General features: G+C 42.2%; 1 protein-coding gene across 1 annotated transcript in view; it reads left to right on the top strand.

Annotated features, from left to right (window-relative positions):
- The window catches only part of trpv4 (transient receptor potential cation channel, subfamily V, member 4), a 123,816-nt gene that overhangs the window by 75,030 nt on the left and 20,857 nt on the right, over positions 1-27,929 (top strand). Inside the window, exons 6-9 of the mRNA XM_072587895.1 lie at positions 12,442-12,740; positions 14,591-14,770; positions 22,793-22,951; positions 27,729-27,821. Of these exons, the coding sequence (XP_072443996.1) occupies positions 12,442-12,740; positions 14,591-14,770; positions 22,793-22,951; positions 27,729-27,821 (731 nt within the window). The remainder of the gene's footprint in view (positions 1-12,441; positions 12,741-14,590; positions 14,771-22,792; positions 22,952-27,728; positions 27,822-27,929) is intronic.

Raw genomic sequence — 27,929 nt, 5'->3', positions numbered from 1 at the left:
CTGAGGCACTGCCCAAAGAAGAAGATTAATAAACCAGACATGTCTTACACCATTTTAAAGAAGGGTCACTGGACCAAAACTTTAACTCTGCTTTCTCTCCACAGATGCTGCCAACCTGCTGAGTTTTGCCAGCAATTTCTGATTTCCAGCATCTGCGGTTCTTTGGTTTTTGTCCTACTATAGATTTTGTTTGATTAGTTTGCTTGTAAGGTAAGTCTTAATTTCTCAGCAATATTATTGAAATGGTTTTGTAACGTAGTGAGTACTTCAAATAAGCGTGTTTGCCTGCAGTATGATGGAGGTGCCATCGGTAGTGCCATGCATCAGAGCCAGAAGTTCTGTGTTTGAGTCCTGCTCCAGGGCTTGATGGACATGGATGTTTGCAACATGGCTAAATGAGTTGATTAACTTTCAAAGCGCTTTCGGCAGATGGTAAGAAACCCTTGGCCATCCATGCTCAGTGTGGCATATTGTCCCCCAACTGTGATCTTTGACAAAAGGCTGGTAACCTGTCAGAGAGTCATACAGCACAGAAACAGACCCTTCAGTCCATCCAGTCCATGCTGAACATAATCCCAAAGTAAACTAGTCCTGCCTGCCTGATCTGTGCCCATATCTCTCCAAATCTTTCCTATTCATGTACTTACCAAAATGTCTTTTAAATGTTGTAATTGTACCCACATCTACCACTTCCTCAGAAAGTTCGTTCCTCATGGGAACCACCCTCTGTGCTTGGCCTTGTGTGTTTTTTAAATCTTCTCCTCTTACTGTAAAAATGTGCCCTCTTATCTTGAAAGTGTCCTAACCCTTGTATTATTAACATTTATAATATGAATAGGTCCAATCTTTTGAATGAAAAAAATACATAATATTTCACTCTAAAATGAATGCGCATTAGATTTATTACATTTAGTAGTAAACAAGCAGTGAAATATTTGCAGTTTTCATAAGTTCCTATTAATTGTGATGAGGTTTATTATTCATACCAAGTGAAACTAGGTGGGGGAGAATCCTTGGGTTATCAATGGGATCCTTTGCCCTTCTGAAGTGCTCTGTGAACCAAAAGGTTTGACCTAGATCAACCACGTAGAGCAGAGAATCAGGTCGTCACTGATTTAAAATTACAAATGAGACCAGAGATTGAAAGGAACTTTTCTCCCCTTGGATTAGTATATCTTTAAAAGGCTCTTGCAAAGTAATTGTGCCTGAACCAATTTGCTACTTCAAAAAAGAGCTGGATGGATTTCCACTGGGAAAGCGATGTAATGGGCTGTGATCCTTGATGGCCAATTGTCCTCTTGTGTTGTATTACAATTGGTTCTATCTGATGTTGCCTGTGCTGGAGAAAAGGAGGAATGTTGTTCATGGAGGTTAGCTGATCAGAGTTTGGTTGTGGGGAACCGAAAAACATTGTGAAGTCGAACATGATTTCTTTTAGCAAACAGCGATTAGTTCAACAGAACTTACCAACAGCAGATGAAATGGATTGAGCTGATTTCACAGTAAATGTAGAAGGTACAAAATTAATTGATCTTTGCTTTCACCAAAATTTCTTAAGTTCTAAATCACAGAAGATCAAAAAAATTAGCAATTTCATAAGAGCGCCGTATCTTCATAGTTTCCTTTTGAGTTACACAATATCCTTACTTGGATATGTGTGTAAAATTTACAAAAACTGTCTTTTTTTTTGGTATTATTGATTGTGGATTGAAAAGGGAAAGAACTGGTTGAAGAACCAAATATTGTTGAAAGATTTTAGAAGTTTTTAAAAGCAAATAACTTGACGCTCATTGTAAGTGCTGTTTACACAACTGTTTGTTCAGGCTGTAGTGCACATCTTGTTACAAGGAGCTAGAGCCTGGGAACTGTGTAGAAATAAATATTTGGCTGGCAACAAGTAGCTGATCTATATGTGGACGAGTGACCAGTTATTGATAACAAAGGAACCTTCTGCCTGCTAACAATGATATGATTGGCTTGCAGGTAGCTCAACAGCTTGGAGATGTGACTGATTGGGAAAACAGTCTGAATAGCTTTCTCCAAAGTAAAGTTTTCTTTAGAATGTAAGAAATCTGACAAAATTCCATCAACAATTCTGTCTCTTGTGAATTCTAATTTCAAAGCTTGATTTTTAATTTTCCACTAACATTTACAGATCTTCATTACATAATGCACAGATTCCTTTGGAGGCTGAACTCTGTTAAATCTTGCTGTTCCAAGATTTTATTTCCTTAAGAACATAAGAAATAGGAGCATGAGTAGGCCATCTGGCCCACTGAGGTTACTCAATAAGATCATGGCTGATCTTTTTGTGGACTCAGCTCCACTTATCTGCTCGCTGGCCACTCTTTAAGTTAGTTAACCAAACTTCTATCCATGCTAATATATCACCCGTAATGCTGTGCACCTTTATCTTATGTAGCAGTCCTTTGTGCAGCATCTTGTTAAATGCCTTCTGGAAATCCAGATACACCACAAGCACCAGTTCCCTCTTGTCCACTGCGCTCATAATGTCCTTATAGGATTCCAATAAATTAATTAAATATGACCTGCCTTTCATGAACCCGTGCCATGTCTGCCCAATTGGATACTTGTTTTTAAATTACCAAAATTTAATTACCAAAATTACCAAAAGCCTTTCACACATTTTCAAAAGTATCTGTACTGTCTTTAATTTTCTGGTGAATCATCCACAATCAGACCCATTGATTATAATAGTGCATTCACCTGCTCTACTTCAGACATATTCCTTAATTTTGAGGTAATGTGTTATCTTAAGAATTGTCACCTCCAAAATGTCTAATCTTGTGTTCTGTATGGTTCTTTGCTGACCTTGAATCTTGGCAGAAATATTACCTCTTCTATTATTTATTCTTGATCTTTTTCACTATTCTTGTTGAAAAAGCTATTTTAATTTCAATTAGAGTTTGCCAGGCTTTGCTAAGTATTTCTTTGTTAGTACGTTTACATTTTGTATTTCACTATTGTATTAATGATTCAATAAAGCTTTAAATTCCATTGCTGTTCTGCAGTGATTAAATGGTTTCAGCTTCTTCTTTGGAATACTGTATCTCTGTACTGCTAACTAGTTTTTCTCATCTTTTTAAGGTTTTTCCCACCGTTTCTAGTAATCAAAATGGTGGTTTCTGGCCTTTTTTCAGGTTTTCCAACCTTCTGTGACTGAGTTAGCATTGCCCAGGAAAAGTGGACATTTTCTTGCCTTTTGTGATGTAAACTTCCAGGCATTACTTTCCACATGATTTTTTTAAAAAATAAAGTTCTCTGGCTTTGGCTCTTTCAAATTTTTCCTCTGAAATTGAAGTTTAATTTCTGAGTCCCTTTTTTAAAATGTCTCCTGGCTTTTCTTCTTCTGCTAAATTATTTCATTATGTTTCTGTAAATTTGCGTTTTACCAGCATAAATTCTGAAGCCTTAACAATTCTGCCACCCCTGAATAAATCTTGTGGAGCTTAACCTTGATGGTTTGATGCTTCTTGTGAGAGGTGAGAAGTCTCTTTCTCTCCCTTGTGTCTTCCTTTGATGATCTTTTGAACCAATTTTTATAAAGGTTTTCCCTTTTCCGTTAGGGATATCTAGCTTTACATCTGGAGACTACACTTGCTCTCTATGTATACTTCTTTGCTAAGGACTGTGTATTTTCTTAAGTGCACCTGGATTTTAGTTCTTCCCCCAGCCCACAGTTTTCCTCTGCACTTCTGACCAGATGTTTGGTAAAGGTTATCTTTTGGCATACTGAGCTTGCCCTGTTGCTATTTCCACAGTTGTTGCCGTCTCTCTGTTCGTAATTGTGTTTTAACTGCACACTGTGTGTACTCTTAAAGTGGTAATGCTGTCTAAGTGGAAACTCAATGGTCTACAATATTTTATTTTTTTCTGCGTCATTTACTCATGCTGGAGTTTTTGGCATGGAATTTGAATCCACACTGCTGCACGCTGTGTGGTATTAACCTGAATTCCACTATTGGCACCTAGTGATATCTGCCACCTCTGCCATTATGTGGTTCAGAGTAAGGCCACTTTTGCCTGTCCTTTGTCTGGGACATGTCAAATGATCAGTGATAGAGATCACAGTGGAAGTTTTGCAGAAGAAGTACTACTCTTAGTTAAGAAGATGGTCTGTTACAAGTTCTGAACGATTATATCTGTGCCCTACAAAGGTTGGTGTAGAACTCAATACAGACCGTATGACATTATCAGAAGCACAATGTAACAAGAAAATTACCTTAAGACAAATTATTAATAAAAGAGATGTATGTATTTTGGGAAAAAAAAGACATGAAGTCACTAACATGTTTCTTGTGACACGCCCATCTGGCTTGGAAACACCACGGCGAGAGTTGTCCTTGCTAGAAAGGTTCAGCACAAGCCAGAGCCCCTGTAAAGCCGTTGCTCAGGCCGCAGTACAAATTGCTCATTTATTTGTGAAAGACACAAACAGTGCTGCATTGAACTGAGCAGGGTCCCCTCTACAATGGCAGATTAATCCTCTTAAACTCTGCAAACGATGAGGCAATCTCTTGGCTTTGGGAATTTGCACTGGCTAAATGAATAAATAACATGGATAACCTGGGACCAATATTGCTCGGTACTCATTTCGAGATGGGGTGAAAGTCACAATTGGAAACCCTGTACTTCAGGGCAGTCATTCTGTTCTCATTAAAGGAGATCTCATGAGTATGCACATGTACAATGAGAGAGTCTCCCCCATTAGAACACCAAGGCTTCCTCAAACAGCATATTTAGAGAATCTTGTGCCATCTTTCACTCTTGGTTACCATGTGCAGAAGTAAATGGAAAAGACAATTAATATGTTGTAAGAATTTTGACAGAAGGTTAATATTTCTGCTTGTGTTTTGGCTCCTGGATAAAATATTGGAAAATAGTGGACATACTGTCCACAGCTATCTTTCCAGCTCTTTTAATTAAAATCATGGGGTATGTGTTTGTTCTTTGCTTAATATAGAGTCTTGTTGAATGAAGGCTCTTGTATGCATTCTTAACAATATGTCTTGAGGGTTTGGTTCATGTTTAAAAACTTTCTGGGCACTCTAGTCTAAAATTGGACTGGTCTTAAGTTGCCTGACTCAATATATTGCACTGTGCAAAAGGATAATGGTGAAATGAAAATGGTTCATGAATTTGGATGAAACAGGTTGTAAATCTAATGTTATATCTTAGTGAGCCAGGAGGCAGTAAACACCCTAGCATCTCTCTCTGGGCAGTTGCTGAGTGGCATGTGTTGGGGATGGCAGAGGGAGGATAAATTGTGTATCTAATATGATAGGGTTTCCCAAATGATAAGACATATCATAATGATATTTAACAGCTCTGCTATTAATGGAGGGATTCTGGATTAGTAGTGCTGGAAGAGCACAGCAGTTCAGGCAGCATCCAAGTAGCTTCGAAATCGACGTTTCGGGCAAAAGCCCTTCATCAGGAATAAATGGAGGGGCTCAGCCAAGATGAATCATAAATATAAACATAGATAATGTAATGAATCAAACATCACAGATAGATGACAGTTAAACAGTCCAGCCCAAAACCCTTGTGCCAACCTCTGAAGATATAATCCATTTTGTTTCATGTTCCCTGCCCCTCTTGTTTCCATATAGCCTTATAAATATTCCTCTATCCAGGTCACTTTTGAATGTTATTAATGGATCTACTCCTATCTTTATTCAGATAGAATATTCCAGATTATACAACAGCTTTATGTAAAATCTCCAGTTTCTTTTGATGATCTTCAATTAATGATGTCTATCAATTTACTCTTGACTTATCAAAAGCCTCATATTCCGATCGCTTCTCTTAAATCTCTCCTTAACCATGTCCACTCTAAGACCAATTTCAGCTGCTTGTGTCTCTCTATGTAACTGAAGTTGACCATTCCAGCTGTATTTCTAGTATAACTCATCTTCACCTTCTCCAGGACTTTGGTATCCTTCTTAAAGTTTGGTTCCTAAATTGTGTGAAATACTGTAGCTGAGGCGAATCAATTAATCATGTGGTTTTAGCACAGCTTCCTAACTTTAGCACTTTATTGTTCCTATTTATGCTTCTTTAAAACAGTCTTATCAACTTGGCACCTTCTCAGCTTTTTTTCTGTTTCCTGCCACTGTCTCAAAAATCACATTAAATTTAAATTTTGCTGACAAATTTTTTTACGTAATAAAATAAGAACAATGGATCAAATTACCTTCCACTGGAGGCATGTTCAGAAAAGAACTCGTGAGATTCCATTAGCCAATTGTTAAACTGATTAAAGTGGCTGATTAACAAGGGACAATCTGTAAAACAAAACAGGTTGGGCTTAAACAATTTATTTATAAATGCAAAAAAGAAGCATTCATTCATAATTTTCTAAGAATAATTTTTATATTTACACTTTACACTTTCAGCCCAATGGCACACAACTGCTTAGCTTCACGTTGCTGCCCTTATAGATAAACTTGACATATCATCTCACACCCTCGGCTGTGATACTCTCACAGCCCCTAGCGAGGTGGACAGGAAGAGATGTTTCTGTGACTGTTTAAGTGCAGTTTAATGGAATGCCATGGCCACATACTCCTGAACTGCAGGCCTTGTGTTATTTTACAAAAAGCCAGTTAGCTGGGAATGCCAACTTTTTTTTGGCTTATTTTGCATCTAGCAAATTTAATTTTGGATTTGCCTCCAGGTACAGGAATCCTGGCACCCTACAAACCCACTACAAAAGAAGTATTTTATTTCTCTATCTGGAATCTTGCCACATGTTTCTTTTCAATGGCAATAATATAAAGCATTTATAAACCATAGAGGTTTCTGGCACTTTTCAACATTGCCAACACTGTGCGTTTTCCAACGGATTTGATCAGCAAATGCACATTGGTCAGGTTCGTTTCTGCTATTAGATTCATGGCAGGGATTGATTGTACAAAAAGTAACAAAAGACCTCTCTTGATGAGAGGGATGGGAATACTCAACCGGAGCTCTCTGTTTGTAAATTTGAGTGATGGAGAGAAGTAGGTGTGATGTATCATGTGAGCTGTATCATAAGTATGGGTGAAAAAGGCCAATCAACCAATTTAAATAAATCTTTCCAGAAGTAATTCTAAAGTCTCTTCTTTGCAGCATCCAATCAATACCTTAGTTTCTGTTATTACTTTAGCTGCAAGTTTACTCCATTCATATTATATGATAAAGAATTTCCTATTATCAGCAGCACTATCAATGTTCTATAACTAGAAGCAAAATGTGAGTAAGTGAGAAATGGCCCATTGCTCCTCTTGTGCAATGTTTGTATTTTTATATGTGGCACTGCATTAAATTTGGGATTCTGTGGATGTTCATCATTTTTGATTATTGTAGAAGCATTTAAATTGCATTCACTATGATCAATGACATATTGCTTTTGGGACTCTTAGTATCTTTTAAAAATGGTCTCTTAGCTGTTGCTTCCTACTCCATTTTCCTAGTCAGATGAAAAGTGTATTAAATTAATGGGGTAAATAATGGATTAATAATTTGATATTTGGCACAGGCCCACAGATCAGATAGTGGGCAATGTGAGATTCTAGAATTAACTGTAAATAATTAACACTTTTTCCTCAACTGTTTCCAAGCCAAATATCCTGTGTTGTGTATAGGTCACCACATGCATGGATGCTTTGAACAGTATGTTGATGCCAGAGAAGCACATCTTTGATTTCCCCCACACTACTTACCTGAATGACATTGTTGTAGGAATGTTGTAGTATTTTGGTAGGAAACCTGGAGCTTCAGCATGGTGGGAAAATAAGATTCAGGAAGATGGGCTATAATTATATTCTACCTCTCGTCATTTGAAAAGCAGCACCAGAACATAACATGGGAAATGCAATGGTTCAAGAATGGAGCTTATTGCCACATTCTCCAGGGCAATAAATGCTGACTCAACCAGCATCTCCTGAATGTGTGAGTGAATGAAGGAAAGGTATGGGCAAAAGCAAGTCACTCAACCCCTTAAACGTGTTCCAACAATTGATAAGATCATGCCTGATCTTCCACTTCTAATCTCTTATGTTAATGATAATTGTCTGGTCATCAGTTGCTCATTAGAAACTGATGAACTCCCTGGGTTTATTTAAAACCATAAAACACATTACAAGTTATGAAACAGTCATTACTACAAATAAACTGATTTCTATTGCTGTAGGTTGCAGATTAACTGCAAAATTATAATATTGTATACACAGTGCATATGAAATCCTTGAATGTGAACTCTCTTAAAGATAAGGGATATATACAGTACATGCTGCTTTCCTGTGATACCTATTTTCGTTTGGTACTGTGCCCAAAATTTCATCAATCAATGCTTTGAGTATGTTCAATAATTTTACATCAAAAGCTTTTGTAAAGGGGAATTCCAAGAATTCATAATCATCTGAGTAATGACCCTTCTGTTCATCTGTTATTGGAGAAGGTTTTGCTGAGCTTTCAAGGTGGAAGCCAGAAGATAAAGTAGCACTTCATCTGCATTTAGCCTCAGCCCAGCAAACATTTCTTGAGATAAGAGGGGGCTTCTCTATTTCCCCCAGATTTCCCACCCTTTCCTATTTCCTACCCTTTAAAATATGTGAATGATGCAGTGGAGTTGAGAGTACTGTATGCATATATAATCCATGCACCCTGTGAAAAATGGAGCAAGTCCCCATCAGGGTCAGACTGGCAGCTAGAATTACCATCATACTCCAGGTTTTGTGGAAACTGAGGCAGTGAAATTAAAAGCTTGCATCATGTCACCTCCAGTTCTTCTTTTCAATCACATTCAAGAAGATGGAGAACATTTGGATTACCAAGCAGAAATATGATGTATGAAGGGCAATTTACCTGTATTTTAAAACCACGTCTTTAAGAGTTTGGATTTGAGGCAGTGGTAAATTTTGATCTGTGTCTGGAAGGGTTTGATGATTAACTCGTAGGTATCTCTGTAACCATGATATATTTTTTTAAAAGTGGGAGCGCAAATTCCTGGGATATAATGTGGTTTTGCTCTCATTGAGAGAATTTTTGAATGAGAAAAGTAAGCAGTTGTCCATTAGGTTTTCAGTTTAGAAGTTTTGTTTTGAATAACTTGTTTCTCTTGCTTAAGGGAAACACCCATAACTTGGATGAAGCTTTTGGTGGAATTCTTGGCTGATGCTGGATGTGTATGACAGTTGCCTCTAAATAAGAGTTTAGAACTGCTAAGAAATCGATTGCCTCAGATTAAAGAGTTTAGTTTTAAAGTTTTAGAACAGAAGTGTTTGGTTACAACACTGAAGGGGTTCTTTGAAGCTGTGAAAGTCTAAGCTCAGTTATATGAAGAGTCAAGGAAGAGTCTTTAAAATTCTCAAGACTGGAATTTGAAACCACAGTTAGTCAAGCTCTATAGATAGGATAGAGAAGGGAATTCTCCCTGCTGTGAGAATTGAAAATGAGTGCTGTTGGGATAAATGGGATTCTATTTTACCATGTGTTTAAAATCTTTAACCTTATGTCAAAATAAGTAATTTGGTTTACCCAATTTTTCTTCAGTTCTTTGATTTAATAAACCTCTGTTTTAGTGTTAAAACTGAATCTTCAACATTGCATGGTTATGTTTCAGTGAAAGACCATTTTGTTAAAACCAGAAAGAAACAAAACATGATCATTCATGCCACACTTCACACTTGACTTGTCCCTTAATAACATCAAATGGGATCAAGACAAATACAATTAACAAAGACAACCAAATTATTTTGGTACATGTAAAATTAGGGAGAGTTTCTTTCAGTTAGAGCAAGGAGAAGCCTCTATTAACATGACTGGGAACAGTGTAATTATTTTCCTCACAAATTCCTGTGTTATAAACATCCTCAACAATTTCACACCATTATGCTTCCCAATAATAGGCCCTTAGATCTGCATTGTGTTTGTACAAGGGCAGCAGGAGGGAGTGGGATATTCACTGGGATCCCATGAATGGATCAGAATTATTGTTGAATAATGTGTTTATTAAAGTTCACTGGAATGTTATTAATTTGATTTTTCTCAACTCCTAAATTCTCTTGATTCTAATCTCTAATCATCAAGATCCCTCATTTCCTTCATTTTGGCGAGGCTGGGAGTCAGCAATTGAGGCCCTAATATGTAGAGTCCATTCCGTGAGTTTTACATAATACCAACCATTCAACTTTTCACCCTCTAAAGACAAGGATGAACACTGGTCGTAAAATGGCCATAAACTGTCCTCTTATATCACAGCCAAATAACTTTAGGAACTACCGACAGGATCCAAACCAAAGGAAGTGATCTGTAATGCCAGTTTTTTACACAGGGTGTGGGTTTGAAAGGAAAACATATTTGGAAATGGGGTAATGGACCGACTCTGAGATAGTGGGTGGGGAATTCTGGATACATACTAACTTTAGAAGCACCCAATGTGACCCTTGCATCTGCCACATGTAAACACAGTACACTCAGTGGAAGAGTCAGTGTTGATAGTGGGGTATGATAGGGTATGAATGGTTATTCAAAGATTTTCATTTCCCAATGTTCACTTCACATCTGACTTTCCAATTGCATCCATCTGATAGTCTGATCTTCCACAGCAGAGGCTCCGAGAATGGGCTTCTGACTGGGAAGAATGATGTGAACTTTGACAATAGACAATAGACAATAGACAACAGGTGCAGGAGTAGGCCATTCAGCCCTTCGAGCCTGCACCGCCATTCAATATGATCATGGCTGATCATTCCTAATCAGTATCCTCTTCCTGCCTTATCTCCATAACCCTTGATTCCACTATCTTTGAGAGCTCTATCCAACTCTTTCTTAAATGAATCCAGAGACTGGGCCTCCACTGCCCTCTGGGGCAGAGCATTCCACACAGCCACCACTCTCTGGGTGAAGAAGTTTCTCCTCATCTCTGTCCTAAATGGTCTACCCCGTATTTTTAAGCTGTGTCCTCTGGTTCGGCACTCACCCATCAGCGGAAACATGTTTCCTGCTGCCAGAGTGTCCAATCCTTTCATAATCTTATACGTCTCAATCAGATCCCCTCTCAGTCTTCTAAATCAAGGGTATACAAGCCCAGAAGCTTCAGTCTTTCAGTGTAACGTAATCCTGCCATTCCAGGAATTGACCTCGTGAACCTACGCTGCACTCCCTCAATAGCCAGAATGTCTTTCCTCAAATTTGGAGACCAAAACTGCACACAGTACTCCAGGTGTGGTCTCACCAGGGCCCTGTACAGCTGCAGAAGCACCTCTTTGCTTCTATACTCAATTCCTCTTGTTATGAAGGCCAGCATGCTCTTAGCCTTCTTCATTACCTGCTGTACCTGCATGCTTGCCTTCATTGACTGGTGTACAAGTACACCCAGATCTCTCTGTACTGCCCCTTTACCTAAATTGATTCCATTGATGTAGTAATCTGCCTTCCTGTTCTTGCCACCAAAATGGATAACCATACATTTATCCACATTAAACTGCATCTGCCATGCATCTGCCCACTCACCTAACTTGTCCAGGTCACCCTGTAATCTCCTAAAATCCTCATCACATTTCACCCTGCCACCCAGCTTTGTATCCTCAGCAAATTTGCTAATGTTATTGCTGATACCATCTTTTATATCATTAACATATATTGTAAAAAGCTGCGGTCCCAGCACGGATCCCTGCTCACTGCCTGCCATTCCGAAATGGAGCCGTTTATCACTACCCTTTGTTTCCTATCAGCCAACCAATTTTCAATCCAATCTAGTACTTTGCCCCCAATATCATGCGCCCTAATTTTACTCACTAACCTCCTGTGTGGGACTTTATCAAAAGCTTTCTGAAAGTCCAGGTACACTACATTTACTGGATCTCCCTCATCCATCTTCAGAGTTACATCCTCAAAAAATTCCAGAAGATTAATCAAGCATGATTTCCCCTTCATAAATCCATGCTGACTCTGTCCTATCCTGTTGCTACTATCCAGATGTGCCGTAATTTCATCCTTTATAATAGACTCCAGCATCTTTCCCGCCAGTAAGGTCAGGCTAACTGGTCTATAATTTCCTGCTTTCTCTCTCCCACCTTCTTAAAAAGTGGTATAAACTTTGCTTTAGTATTTCATCTATGATGGACCTAGCCAAGGACTCTGGGAGTGGCAAAAATGGAAAAGTCTTTGCACCACTGCAAAGTCATCAGGACCCCTGAAAATGATCAGAATCTCCCCAAGAACTCCTCAAATCTCCCAAAAGGTTATTAAACACCACAAAATTTTATCAATTGCTCCCAGTAGCTCATGCAACCCTTCTCAACAACATTCGATCCGTAAATAAAAATCAGCAGACCCTTGATACGTCTACCAGGCTCTCCCCTCCCAAAACTGAATGGGTTATTTTTGTGTTTCTTGTCATGTGTTAATTGTTCACGGTCTCTATCTCTCCAGGTGAATTACCCCTCTCTCTGGCTGCCTGCACAAACCAGCCAGATATCGTCAACTACCTCACTGAAAACCCAGATAAGATCGCAGACCTGCGGAGACAGGACTCACGGGGAAACACCGTGCTCCATGCTTTGGTTGCCATTGCTGATAACACCAGGGAGAATACCAAGTTTTTGACTAAAATGTATGACTTGTTCCTCATCAAATGTGCCAAGATGTACCCAGACTGCAACCTGGAGGCCATCTTAAATAATGACGGGCTGTCGCCACTCAAGATGGCAGCAAAGCTTGGCAAGATTGGGGTAAATAGGTAGATCTTAAGACAGTTGTTTAAGGTCATCTTGCATATGAGTGACATTTTCTCAAGTATCTTTCTGAAAGAAAGCGAGAGGAGGAGAATAGTTTTGTGCTGGGCTGCCAGTAATGGACAGAAAGGAGTTGAGCTGCCTGTATGATCTAAGTATAAGAGAAGTTGGGGAATTGGATTTGCAAATTGTCCATGCTATGATGGCGGTAGTGATGAGGCTGTTCTTTATGGTTATGGCACAGTGCGCAGCTGGCTGGAACTAAAATTATGGCCTGGCCTCCCCCCATTTATTTGGTTGGACAAACAGAAATCTGTTCAGCTGCTTCACTTCAAAGATTCAGCTGTCAGTACCAGCTGTGGCTGGGGTAAGAGTGTCACATTTCTGCTGCTTGTGGGAGCTTGCTGTGCACAAATTGGTTATAGAGTCATAGAGGCCCACAATACAGAAGAAGGCTCTTTGGGCCATGTCTGTGCTGATCAAAAACAACCACCTAACTATTCTAGTTCCATTTTCCAGTACTTGGTCCAGAGTCTTGTATATCTTAGCACCAAAAGTGCACGTCTGAATACTACTTAAACATTATGAAAGTTTCTGCCTCCACCACCCTTACAGGCAGTGAGTTCCAGATTCCCATCACCTTTTGGGTGAAAAAGTTTTTATTCACATCTCCTCGAAGCCTTCTGCTCCTGACCCTAAATTTATAATCCGTGGTCATTGATCCCTTCATCAAGGGAAAATGTTCCTTCCTGTCTATTCCCCTCATAATTTTATACTTCCCAATCATATCCCCTCTCAATCTCCTCTGCTCCAAGGAAATCAACTCCATAACTGAAACTCTCTAGCCCATGTAACATGCTGGCCAAACCCCTGTGCACACTCTCCAGTGTTATGGCATCCCTCCGATATTGTACAGTTCTGGAATCCACATTACTCTTAGCTGTTGCCTAATTACCGTTTTATACAGTTCCAGCTTAATCTCCCTGCTCTTAAACTCTATGCCTCAACAAATAAAGACAAATATGCCACATGCGCAGTTTATCCATCTGTCCTGATAGGTTAAGTGACCGGTGGACATGTACACCAAGGTCCCTCTGATACTTAGTGCTTTCCAGGGCCCTACTCTTCATCATATATTCCCTTGCTTTATTTGTCCCGCCTACGTGCATCATCTCACACATATTCGGATTGAATTCCTTTTTGCACTGATCAACCCATCTGATCAGATTGTCTGTCTTTATCTTGTTGTTGTTTAAGGCTATCATCCTCACTGCTTACTGCCTCACCGATTTTACTTTTATCCATTAACTTAGTAATCAAACCTGCTACATCTAAACCATTTATATAAACCACAATCAGCAAGGGCCCCAACATGATCTCTGTGGGATCCTCCTGGACACAGGCTTACCTTCTGCTTCCTGCCACTCAGCCAATTCTGGATCCAATTTGCAAACTTTCCTTGGATCCCATGGACCTTTGCTATCAGTTCTGAGGAAGGGTTACTTGGCCTAAAACACTCACTCTGATTTCTCTCCACAGATGCTGCCAGACCTGCTGAGCTTTTCCAGCAATTTTTATTTTTGACCTTTGTTATCATGGTACCCAATCAAAAGCCTTGCTAAAGTCCAAGTAGACTACATTAAAAGCACATGTTGTTGCACTTGTTACATTTTTAATAGTGATGGCACTATGATATATGAACTTGATTGTTCAATCCTTTATGATACACAGAATGAAACACCACAAAGATTTGAGATAGTGCAAACATTCTCAAATCTTTTGGACTTTTTATATCTAATTGTTTTAACTCTATAATATTTAATAACCTGGCCTCCTATTTTTGACAGGTTTTTCAGCACATTATCAGGAGGGAGATAAAGGATGAAAGCGCACGTCACCTTTCTCGCAAATTTAGGGACTGGGCCTATGGGCCAGTGTACTCCTCACTTTACGATCTCTCAGCAATAGACACATGTGGGGAGGAGGTGTCGTTGCTGGAGATACTGGTCTACAATGGAAAGATAGAGGTAATTGAACCAATTTCCTTCCTTCTCTCTTTTCAGGTGTTGGTTCAGCATCTTCCAGTACCACTTGGAAAAACCAGCCATTGTTCACATGTGAGCCTTCACAAGTGAGCTTCTTGACTATGGAGATTTTACACAAAACAAAACTACCTTCTCAGCTGACATTCTCGCAGACATACACATGCAAATCTTCACCAGCAATTATAGCTTTATTAACATTTATGGCACTGAATGAGGCTATTGGCTTATAATATTATTGCTAGCCAAGCAGGAACTATCCAGCTTAATCCCACTTTCCAATTCTTGATCCATACCCTTGTTCTTGAATTCCATATCCAGATATTTTCAAATGTGATGAGGGTTTCTGCCTTCACCACCCTTTCAGATAGAGTTCAAGATCATTACCACCTTCTGGATGAGAAAACCTGTCCTCAGATCTTCTATGATCATTCTACCAGTTAATTTCAGTTCTTGGCCCCCAGTTATTGAGCTGTCCGCCAAGTAAATCACTGCACTGCAAGTGAGCATAGATCTGTGGCCACTTTTCACACAATTAAAGGAGGTGTAAGTTATAGAATGCCTATGGTATGGAAGCAGGCCATTCAGCCCATCGAGTCCACACCAACCCTTTTAAGAGTCCCGTCCTGTCGATCCAGCCCTACCCTATCATTTTTACTTTTTTCAGTTGGTACATGGCAGAAAACAGCTAATTCAGCGTTTGAAACAAAGCTGTAACCATTCGGATTGCTAGGGCTCAGCTCCACACTGAGCTTTGTCTTGCAACGTAGCTGAGCCCATAGTTAATGTATTGTAACACCAATTGAATCATCTAAAATATCACTCTCAAACATTTAATGTTGGGGCAAATTAGAACTTCACTCTGTACAGTTAATGATGCTAGAATGTTAGTATGATGTTAAGTCAAGGTACATGTAAAGAAGATCCAGGGAATTTCCCTGGCCACAACTTATCCCTCAATCAATATCACGAAATATATTCCCAGAACATTATGATAGTGAAGTTTGTGGGACCTCACTGAGCAAAAATTGGTTTTCCTGTATTATAACAGGAGCTATATTCAAAAGTACTTCATTCGTTTTAAAGTGCTTTTGTCTATCCTGAGGCTACTAAAAATGTTGAAGGTGTAAGTCTTTTTTTTAATATAAAGGAGTCACGACCACTGTTTTATACTAAAATTGAAACCAAAGCTTGGAAAAATGTTCTGATCTCTAAGAAAACAAACAAATATTGGTAATAAAGCAGGATTTTTGATGGTGGTGTTTTATTACTTCACATGTGCTGTGGAATAGGTCTCTTGGCTTGTTTATTTTTGTAATCCATGTCAATTCAATCACTGGTAAAGTACTTGCTAGACTTTCCTTACTGTTTCCAGCATCATGTTCTGTGTTTCCAGCATTTCTTGCCTTGGGTCAGAAAGGAGAAAGTGCGGACCGCAGATGCTGGGGATCAGAGCTGAAAAATGTGTTGCTGGAAAAGCGCTTGACCTGCTGCGCTTTTCCAGCAACACATTTTCAGCTTGGGTCAGAAAGCCCAACATAGAAGGAAATGATGCAGCTGCTTCTCTCCCTGTAGCAATGCATTTCCTTGGGCGACATTGTGACAGGGAGATCTCAATATAAGAAATCAGAATCATTGCATGTGACAGATAGGAGATTCTTTGGCCCATCATATCTGTGCTAGCTCTCTGCAAGTTCTCCTTTTTAATCCCCTTTTTTGCCATTCATCTTAAATCTGTATCAACTCGATCTCCCTCTCAGCCGACAGGAGTAGTTTCTTTCGATCCTACCTGTCTAGATTCCTCGTGATTTTGAACAACTTTATCAATGTTCTGCCATGTACCCTCTGAATGTTCTCTAAAGCCAACATGCCCCAAGTTCTCCAATTGATCTGCATAACAAAGACCCATTTAAATGTTTTTATTTGAGGGCATCACTAGCTAAGTCGGCATTTATTGTCCATCCCTAATTGCCCAGAGTGCAGTTAAGAGTCAACACATTGCTGTGGGTCTGGAGTCACATGGAGGCCAGAAGGGTTTTTTTCCTGATAATCACCAATAGTTTCATGGTTATCATTAGACTCATATTTCCAGATTATTATTGAATTCAAATTCTATCTTCCATGGCAGGATTCAAACCCAGGTTCCCAGAACATTACCTGGATCACTGGATTAATTGTCTAATGATAATTTTCACCAGGCCATTGTCCACTTTTACATCCCTGGAAGCATTCTCCCAACTTTTTTCTGATTATTCTTTTTAAAGCCTCCACATCCCTCTTAAAGTGTGATGCCCAGATTTGGAGACAGAGTGCGATCTTGTGAAAAACACAGGGATCAGCTTTGATTTTGGGCTCCTGTTTGTTTCCTTGCTTGCCAAGCCCCTCTTTGCTGCTGGGTTAATGCCATCAAGGGTGGGAAGAGACTTTTAAGTAATTATTAGTTATCTACTTAAGCTCCTCAATTGATGACAGTGTAGGATCTTTGCACCACTTTAGCCGGGGTGGAAATGGGAGGCAACAGCGTCCCCCACCTGTTACCCACCATCAGTTAAGTGTCCCTATCCTGCCACCACAGGGGAGGGCATAAGTTCCTTGCTAGTCACTTTTTCAACCTGCCCCACCACTTTTTAACAATTTTGTCCATACACTGCCAGGGTCTCTCTGTTCCCTCCCTTTGAAGCCAAGTGTTTCAACTTTGTTGGCAAGTCTGAGGTGAAACTTTGGAAGTCAATGCACATCACATCAATTGCAGCATCCTTGTCAACCCTCTCTTTCACCTCATGAAAACAATTCAACCAAATTAGTTCAACATGATTTACCTCTAACAAATCTAAACTGGCTTTCCTTAATTTATCTGTGCTTGTCCAAGTTACTGATAATCTTTCACCTGGATTATCGTTGTAAAAGCTTTCCCACTGCCAAGGTTCTGCTGACCTGCTGAAGTTGTTGTGTTTCTCCTTGCATGCATTTTTGAACAAGGGTATAACATTCATGGATCCCCAGTCCCCTAGCACTGCCCGCTGTGTTTAAGGAGGGTGTGATAATTATGTCCAATTGTTCCACAATTTTCATGCTTAATTCCTTCAGTATCCTCAGATGTATCCTGTCCATTTCTCCTGTTTTACAGAAAGCAGTGTCATACCTCCTCACTCAGTTTTTAACCTATCAAGGGACTCTGTTAGGTCATTTGACTGATTAAGCCTGCTACATCATTCAAGCAGATCATTGCTGATATTCTCCCTCAATCGCAGTTTCCTGAAGTATTTCCATGTCCCTTAATTCCCGAACATCCAAAAATCTATTAACCTCTGTTAAATAAACTCAATGAGTCAAATTAGAGTTCTCCGGGATAGAGAATTTCTGAGATTTCTGTACCCGAGTGAAATTATTTCTTCTCAGCTCAGTGTCCAATGTCGTTTGAATATTCAGAAACTCTGACTTGGTTCTTGATCCCCAACTGGGGGAACCAGCTTCCCCCAGGTCACTGCTAATTTAGATTCTACTGGAGTTCTTAACAGTTAGGGGAGGAATTGAAGATCAACAGTAAGAGCTTTAGCAAAACGGATTCTGAAAATTCATAACTAAATTACAAATGTGTAAAAAAAAGTTTCCTAGCTATAATTTCCATCTGTGAAATTTGTTTCATTCATTATAAAGTGTAATATCCCAATTTCCTATCCCTCTCTTGTCAGTGACCCTGCTTTTATGACACTGGATGCATCCATTGTGTGCGCCTGGGGCAGAGTCTCACCATTTTGGGCACAAGTTGGCCAAGGGAAACTGGAGCTGAAAAATGTATTGCTGGAAAAGAGAAGCAGGTCAGGCAGCATCCAAGGAGCAGGAGAATCGACGTTTCAGGCATAAGCCCTTCTTCAGGAATGAGGAAGATATGCCAAGCAGGCTAAGATAAAAGGTAGGGAGGAGCGACTTGGGGGAGGGGCATTGGGAATGCAATAGGTGGAAGGAGGTTAAGATGAGGGTGATAGGCTGGAGAGGGGGTGGGGGCGGAGAGGTCGGGAAGAAGATTGCAGGTCAAGAAGGTGGTGCTGAGTCAGAGGATTGGGACTGAGATAAGGTGGGGGGGAAGGGAAATGAGGAAGCTGGAGAAATCTGCATTCATGCCTTGTGGTTGGAGGGTTCCTAGATAGAAGATGAGGCGCTCTTCCTCCAGGCGTCGTGTTACCATGGTCTGGCGATGGAGGAGGCCAAGGACCTGCATGTCCTTGGCGGAGTGGGAGGGGGAGTTAAAGTGTTCTGCCACGGGGCGGTTGGGTTGGTTGGTGCGGGTGTCCCAGAGGTGTTCTCTGAAATGTTCCGCAAGTAGGCGGCCTGTCTCCCCAATGTAGAGGAGGTCACATCGGGTGCAGTGGATGCAGTAAATGATGTGTGTGGAGGTGCAGGTGAATTTGTGATGGATATGGAAGGATCCCTTGGGGCCTAGGAGGGAAGTGAGGGGGGAGGTGTGGGCGCAAGTTTTGAATTTCTTGCGGTTGCAGGGGAAGCTGCCAGGAGTGGAGGTTGGGTTGGTGGGGAGTGTGGCCCTGACGAGGGAGTCGCGGAGGGAGTGGTCTTTCCTGAAAGCTGGTAGGGGAGGGGAGGGAAAGATATCCTTGGTGGTGGGGTCTGTCTGGAGTGGCGGAAATGACGAAGGATGATACGATGTATCTGGAGGTTGGTGGGGTGGTAGGTGAGGACCAGTTGGGTTCTATCCAGGGGGCGATTGGAGGGGCGGGTTTCAAGGGCGGAGGAGCGGAAAGTGGAGGAGATGTGGTGGAGAGCATTGTCAACTACGTCTGAGGGGAAATTGCGGTCTTTAAAGAGGAGGCCATCTGGGTTGTTCGGTATTGGAATTGGTCCTCCTGGGAGCAGATGCGGCGGAGGCGAAGGAATTGGGAATATGGGATGGCGTTTTTACAGGGGGGCGGGGTGGGAGGAGTTGTAATCTAGGTAGCTTTGGGAGTCGGTCGATTTATAGTAAATGTCCGTGTTGAGTTGGTCGCCCGAGATAGAAATGGAGAGGTCTAGGAAGGGGAGGGAAGAGTCTGAGACGGTCCAGGTAAATTTGAGGTCAGGGTGGAAGGTGTTGGTAAAGTGGATGAACTGTTCAACCTCCTCGTGGGAGCACGAGGCAGCGCCGATAGTCATCGATGTAGCGGAGGAAAAGGTGGGGAGTGGTGCTAGTGTAGCTGCGGAAGATGGGCTGTTCCACATATCCGACGAAGAGGCAGGCATAGCTGGGGCCCATGCAGGTGCCCATGGCTACTCCTTTGGTTTGGAGGAAGTGGGAGGATTGGAAAGAGAAGTTGTTCAGAGTCCCATAACTCCACACCGCCCGTTTCTACCTCCCGCCTAAAATCCACAAACCTCTCTGCCTCGGCCAACCCATTGTCTCAGCCTGCTCCTACCCCACCGAACTCATCTCTGCATACCGCGACACAGTCCTCTCCCCCTTAGTCCAAGAACTCCCCATCTATGTTCGGGACACCACCCATGCCCTCCCCCCCTCCATGATTTTCGCTTCCCCGGCCCCCAACGCCTTATCTTCACCATGGACATCCAGTCCCTATACACCTCCATGCCCCATCACGAAGGACTCAAAGCCCTCCACTTCTTCCTTTCCCGCCGTACCAACCTGTACCCTTCCACTGACACCCTCCTTTGACTGACTGAACTGGTCCTCACTCTGAACAACTTCTCTTTCCAATCCTCCCACTTCCTCCAAACCAAAGGAGTAGCCATGGGCACCCGCATGGGCCCAGCTATGCCTGCCTCTTCGTCGGATATGTGGAACAGTCCTTCTTCGGCAGCTACACTGACATCACCCCCCACCTTTTCCTCCGCTACATTGATGACTGTATCGGTGCTACCTCGTGCTCCCACGAGGAGGTTGAACAGTTCATCCACTTTACTAACACCTTCCACCCCAACCTCAAATTTACCTGGACCATCTCAGACTCCTCCCTCCCCTTCCTAGACCTCTCCATTTCTATCTCGGATGACCGACTCAACACGGACATTTATAGTAAATCGACTGACTTCCACAGCTACCTAGATTACACCTCCTCCCACCCTGCCCCCTGTAAAAACGCCATCCCATATTCCCAATTCCTTCGCCTCCGCTGCATCTGCTCCCAGGAGGACCAATTCCAATACCGAACAACCCAGATGGCCTCCTTCTTCAAAGACCACAATTCCCCTCAGACGTGGTTGACGATGTTCTCCACCGCATCTCCTCCATGTTCCGCTCCTCCGCCCTTGAACCCCGCCCCTCCAATCGCTACCAGTACAGAACCCCACTGGTCCTCACCTACCACCCTTCCAACCTCCAGATACATCGTATCATCCTTCATCATTTCTGCCACCTCCAGACAGACCCCACCACCAAGGATATATTTCCCTCCCCTCCCCTATCAGTGTTCCAGAAAGACCACTCCCTCCGTGATTCCCTTGTCAGGTCCACACTCCCCACCAACCCAACCTCCACTCCCGGCACCTTTCCCTGCAACCGCAAGAAATGCAAAACTTGCGCCCACACCTCCCCCCTCATTTCCCCCCGAGGCCCCAAGGGATCCTTCCATATCCGTCACAAATTCACCTGCACCTCCATACACATCATTTACTGCATCCGCTGCACCCGATGTGACCTCCTCTATATTGGGGAGACAGGCCGCCTACTTGCGGAACATTTCAGAGAACACCTCTGGGACACCCGCACCAACCAATCCAACCGCCCCGTGGCTGAACACTTTAACTCTCCCTCCCACTCCGCCAAGGACATGCAGGCCCTTGGCCTCCTCCATCGCCAGACCATGGCAACACGACACCTGGAGGAAGAGCGCCCCATCTTCCACCTTGGAACCCTCCAACCAAAAGGGATGAATGCAGATTTTTCCAGCCTCCTCATTTCCCCTCCCCCCACCTTATCTCAGTCCCAACCCTCGGACTCAGCACCACCTTCTTGACCTGCAATCTTCTTACCGACCTCTCCGCCCCCACCCCCTTTCCGGCCTATCACCCTCACCTTAACCTCCTTCCACCTATCGCATTCCCAACACCACTCCCCCAAGTCCCTCCTCCCTACCTTTTATCTCAGCCCGCTTGGCACACCCTCCTCATTCCTGAAGAAGGGCTTATACCCGAAACGTCGATTCTCCTGCTCCTTGGATGCTGCCTGACCTGCTGCACTTTTCCAGCAACACATTTTTCAGCTCTGATCTCCAGCATCTGCAGTCCTCACTTTTTCTCAAGCAAAACTGGACAACGCATGTGGTTAATATAACTGAGACCTGATTTGTCAAGTGTGCTTCTGGCAGGTGAGGGTCCTCATTGGGTGCAAACATCGGAAATGTTTCCCAACTTTCTCATTTTAAAACGATCGGGCATAAAGTCCTGATTACACATGAAATGAAAAGTGGATTTCTGGAGTATTTAGTTCCCGAATCAGCTCTGAGGTCAAATTAGCAGCCGGGGTCACATCCCTAAAGCATTGTTCAAGAAATGGTTGCTTGATAAGCTTTCTCAATGTAAAGGACTGAACTCTTCGTGAATGGTTGGTAATCACGTCTAATATACAATAATTATTAATGATAATAGGATTATTTATTGCCATGTGATGTCATTTTGATAAGAATCACTTTTGTTCCTGTTTCTGTCTCTCCAGTAGCTGGGCTTGTTGGTGCAAACTTCCATAAGCTCAAATTCCTTTCTTAAACCCCTCCACTTCTAAGGTAAGGGGTAAATGTAGGGGTATGGGTGTGTTGCGCTTCGACGGGGCGGTGTGGACTTGTTGGGCCGAAGGGCCTGTTTCCACACTGTAAGTAATCTAATCTAATCTAAGTCTCTTTCCCCCATTAAGCTGCTCCTTAAAACCCACACTGTTATCTCTCCCAGTAGGTGGTGGTGTGGTTTATCACCACTTTCTGTTTGGCATTCCTTTTCTGATGTTTTACCTCACTGAAGATGCTATATAAATGAAAGTTGTTTGTTGTTTTTGAATTTCTTTTGCAGAATCGTTATGAGATGTTAGCTGTGGAACCAATTAATGAATTATTTCGTGATAAGTGGAAGAAGTTTGCAGCTGTGTCCTTCTACCTCAGTGTTGTCTCCTATATCACAGCCATGGTCATATTTACCCTCATTGCCTACTATAGGCCTTCTGAAGGCAAAGTAAGTGTGAGGTGGGGCCTGTTTTTCAAGTGGTGACCTGTCTGTTCCAATTTGCCTTATAATTTTTCCTGGACTGAGATGCCCATTCATTAGAGTGTGAAGGCCCTTTAATTTATTTTTGCTCCATATGACCATTTAAAGGGGTCAATTTGTGGATGGGAACTTTCTGGTTACTGAATGGCTTCAAGGGAACAGTCGTCTGTTCTCTGTCTTCTTTCAGTAATTCACTCCCTGCCAATCTATTCATCTTGAATCTCCATGAAGTGTCTGATAGTAGACTCAGATTCAAAAGAGAATCAGCTGTGCATTGAAAAAGGAGACATTTGCAGTGCTTTGAAGAAAGAGCACTGGAGTGGAACTATTTTGTATTCCTTCAAAGAGTTGACACAGGCATGATGGACTGAATGGCCCTCTTCTGTGTTCTGAGAATCTATGTTGTATCTGGAATCCAGTATTGACACCTGAGGGATTGGGGGACAGCAGATTGTTTCTGACTGGCCACTAATAGGGGCAAGAACCCAGAATATTAGCATCTGGTTGGTCCTCTCAGTTATTGGTATCTACAACATCCAGTGAACATTAAGCTGTCTGCTCGCTGCCTAGACCAGGAAGTGAGCAGAATGGTCAACTGAGTTGTGACCTTACTGTTCTATATCATTAAGGAGCCGATGCTTTGCTCTAGGCCAAACTTGGGTTTTTCCGCTTAGCTGTCAGTACAAAACGAGCTAACAGCACATTGAGCTGAGCTGCAATTCCCTGTAATCATACTATCGGAGTAATTATTCATAGCTGCCTCTGCAACTTTGCCTCAACGTGGTTAGCAAATTTGATAGAGGGGATGGTGTAGAATCTAGCCAGTGTGCACACTTACAAGTAATGTGAGGGCAAGTATTGTGTCAGCTTTCATAAAAGGTCAGACTAAATGTTAAAAATACATTATGTTAGCAATTCTAGCATGAGGAGGTCTCCTTGCTCCATTTATCTTCACACTACAGAAGCAATCACAGCTGTTTCAAATGTGCCACCCAGGAAGGGGCTTACCACAGGGGGTGAGGTGAAGTTGGGGGTTGCAGAGAGAGGTAATCAGAGTGAGGACTATCTTGGGAAAATTAGGCTTGTCTGCTGGGCCTGGTTTCTCTCTCACATCCAAGCTGCAATTGCCTTTGCATTAGCTGTGGTTTGTGGGCAGACTGGTGACACCACAAAAGGGGGAGAAAATGTATGGAACAAAGCTGGTAGTCACTTATCACCACTCTCTCGAAGTACCTCTCAGCTCCTGTTTCAGGCTTTGAAGCCTGCTTGATCACTCACTGGCTTCATCAGGGATTCTCTTCTTCTAATCTAGAATGGTGTGTTGCTTCCCTGGTGCCAGGATCAAGGATGTCTCAGAGAGGGTGCAGAAAGTTCTCATGGGGGAGAGGGGCCAGCAAGAGGTCATTGTCCACATTGGAACCAATCACATAGGAAGGGAAAAGGTTGAGATTCTGAAGGGAAATTACAGAGATCTAGGCAGAAATTTAAAAAGGAGATCCTTGAGAGTAGTAATATCTGGATTACTCCCGGTGCTATGAGCTAGTGAGGGCAGGAATAGGAGATGAATGCATGGCTGAGGAGCTGGTGTATGGGGAAGGATTCACATTTTTGGACCATTGGAATCTCTTTTGGGGTAGAAGTGACTGTACAAGAAGGACAGATTGCACCTAAATTCGAAGGGGACTAATATTTGCTGGAGATTTGCTAGAGCTGCTCGGGAGGATTTAAACTAGTAAGGTAGGGGGTTGGGACCCAGGGGGACAGTGAGGAAAGAGAACAATGTGAGACTGGTACAGTTGACAACAGAAGCAAGTCAAACAGTCAGGGCAGGCAGGGACAAGGTAGGATTAATAAATTAAACCGCATTTATTTCAGTGCAAGGGGCCTAACAGGGAAGGCAGATGAACTCAGGGCATGGTTAGGAACATGGGACTGGGATATCATAGCAATTACAGAAACATGACTCAGGGATGGGCAGGACTGGCAGCTTAATATTCCAGGATACAAATGCTACAGGAAGGATAGAAAGGGAGGCAAGAGAGGGGTTGGGGGGGGGGTGCATTTTTGATAAGGGATAGCATTACAGCTGTGCTGAGGGAGGATATTCCCAGAAATACATCCAGGGGAGTTATTTGGGTGGAACTGAGAAATAAGAAAGAGATGGTAACCTCATTGGGATTGTATTATAGACCCCCTATTGTCAGAAGGAAATTGAGACACAAACTTATAAGGAGGTCTCAGCTATTTATAAGAAAAATAGGGTGGTTATGGTAGGGGATTTTAACTTTCCAAACATACACTGGGACTGCCATAGTGTTAAGGGTTTAGATGGAGAAGAATTTGTTAAGTGTGTACAAGACAATTTTGTGATTTAGTATGTGGATGTACCTACTAGAGAAGGTGCAAAACATGACTGACTCTTCGGAAATAAGGCAGGGCAGGTGACTGAGGTGTTAGTGGGGGAGCACTTTGGGGCCAGTGACCATAATTTTATTAGATTTAAAATAATGATGGAAAAGGATAGACCAGATCTAAAAGTTGAAGTTCTAAATTGGAGAAAGGCCAATTTTGACGGTATTAGGTAAAAACTTTCGAAAGCTGATTGGGGGTAGATGCTCACAGGTAAAGGGACGGCTGGAAAATGGGAAGTCTTCAGAAATAAGATAATGAGAATCCAGAGAAAGTATATTCCTGTTAGGGTGAAAGGAAAGGCTGGTAGGCATAGGGAATGCTGGATGACTAAAGGAATTGAGGGTTTGGTTAAGAAAAAGAAGGAAGCATATGTCAGGAATAGACAGGATAGATCGAGTGAATCCTTAGAAGAGTATAAAGGAAGTAGGAGTATACTTAAGAAGGAAATCAGGAAGGCAAAAAGGGGACATGCGATAGCTTTGGCAAATAGAATTAAGGAGAATCCAAAGCATTTTATAAATATATTAAGGACAAAGGGTAACTAGAGAGAAAATAGGGCCCCTCAAAGATCAGCAAGGCGGCCTTTGTGTGGAGCTGCAGAAAATGGGGGAGATACTAAATGAATATTTTCCATCAGTACTTACTGTGGAAAAGGATATGGAAGATATAGACTGTAGGGAAATAGATGGTGACATCTTGCAAAATGTCCAGATTACAGAGGAGGAAGTGCTGGATGTTTTGAAATGCATAAAAGTGGATAAATCCCCAGGACCTGTTCAGGTGTACCCTAGAACTCTGTGGGAAGCTAGAGAAGTGATTGCTGGGCCTCTTGCTGAGATACTTATATCATCGATAGTCACAGGTGAGGTGCTGGAAGACTGGAGGTTGGCTAACGTGGTGCCACTCTTTAAGAAGAGTAGTAAGGACAAGCCAGGGAACTACATACCAGTGGGCCTGACACCAGTGGTGGGCAAGTTGTAGGAGGGAATCCTGAGGGACAGGATGTACATGTATTTGGAAAGGCAAGGACTGATTAGGGATAGTCAATGTGGTTTTGTGCATGGGAAATAATGTCTCACAAACTTGATTGAGCCTTTTGAGGAAGTAGCAAAGAGGATTGATGAGGGCAGGATAGTAGATGTGATCTATGTGGACTTCAGTAAGGCATTCGACAAGGTTTCCCATGGGAGACTGATTAGCAAGGTTAGATCTCACGGAATACAGGGAGAACTAGCCATTTGGAGACATAACTGGCTCAAAGGTAGAAGACAGAGGGTTGTGGTGGAGGGTTGTTTTTCAGACTGGAGGTCTGTGACCAGTGGAGTGCCACAAGGATCAGTGCTGGGTCCTCTACTTGTTGACATTTACAGAAATGATTTGGATGCGAGCATAAGAGGTACAGTTAGTAAGTTTGCAGATGACACCAAAATTGGAGGTGTAGTGGACGGCGAAGAGGGTTACCTCAGATTACAACAGGATCTTGTCCAGATGGGCCAATGGGCTGAGAAATGGCAGGTGGAGTTTAATTCAGATAAATGTGATGTGCTGGATTTTGGGAAAGCAAATTTTAGCAGGACTTATACACTTAATGGTAAGGTCCTAGGGAGTGTTACTGAACAAAGAGACCTTGGAGTGCAGGTTCATAGCTCCTTGAAAGTCGAGTCACAGTTAGATAGGATAGTGAAGAAGGCGTTTGGTATGCTTTCCTTTACTGGTCAGAGTATTGAGTACAGGAGTTGCGGCTGTACAGGACATTGGTTACGCCACTGTTGGAATATTGCATACAGTTCTGATCTCCTTCCTATCAGAAAGAGGTTGTGAAACTTGAAAGGGTTCAGGAACGATTTACAAGGATGTTGCCAGGGTTGGAGAATTTGAGCTATAGGGAGAGGCTGAACAGGCTGGGGCTGATTTCTCTGGAGCGTCAGAAGCTGAGGGGTGACCTTATCGATGTGTACAAAATTGAGTGGCATGGATAGGATAAATAGGCAAAGTCTTTTCCCTGGTGTCGGGGAGTCCAGAACTAGAGGGCATAGGTTTAAGGTGAGAGGGGAAAGATACAAAAAAGACCTTCAGGGCAACTTTTTCACAGGGGGGTGGTACGTGTATGGAATGAGCTGCCAGAGGAAGTGGTGAAGGCTGGTACAATTGCAACATTTAAGAGACATTTGGATGGGTGTATGAATAGGAAGGGTTTGGAGGGATATGGGTCAGGTGCTGGCAGGTGCAATTAGATTGGGTTGGGATATCTGGTCGGCATGGACAGGTTGGACCGAAGGGTCTGTTTCCATGCTGCACATCTCTATGACTCTATGACTCTAATCTCTTGCAGCCTCCTTACCCGTACACTACAACAGTTGACTACTTTCGAATGGCTGGGGAAATTATCACTGTCGTTACTGCCATCTTCTTCTTTTTCACAAATGTAAGTAGAGGAAAATAGTTTGTTAAGAATTCAGTAGCATTCAAAGGACAAATCAGACTTAATCTTCAAGGACCATGAACCATATATTTCCAAACAATGTTGTCTTTA

Source organism: Chiloscyllium punctatum, chromosome 17 (assembly GCF_047496795.1).
Source record: "Chiloscyllium punctatum isolate Juve2018m chromosome 17, sChiPun1.3, whole genome shotgun sequence".
Classification (NCBI taxonomy): domain Eukaryota; kingdom Metazoa; phylum Chordata; class Chondrichthyes; order Orectolobiformes; family Hemiscylliidae; genus Chiloscyllium; species Chiloscyllium punctatum.
The sequence above is the reverse complement of the archived record's forward strand: the minus strand, read 5'-3'. Positions and strand labels throughout refer to the sequence as shown.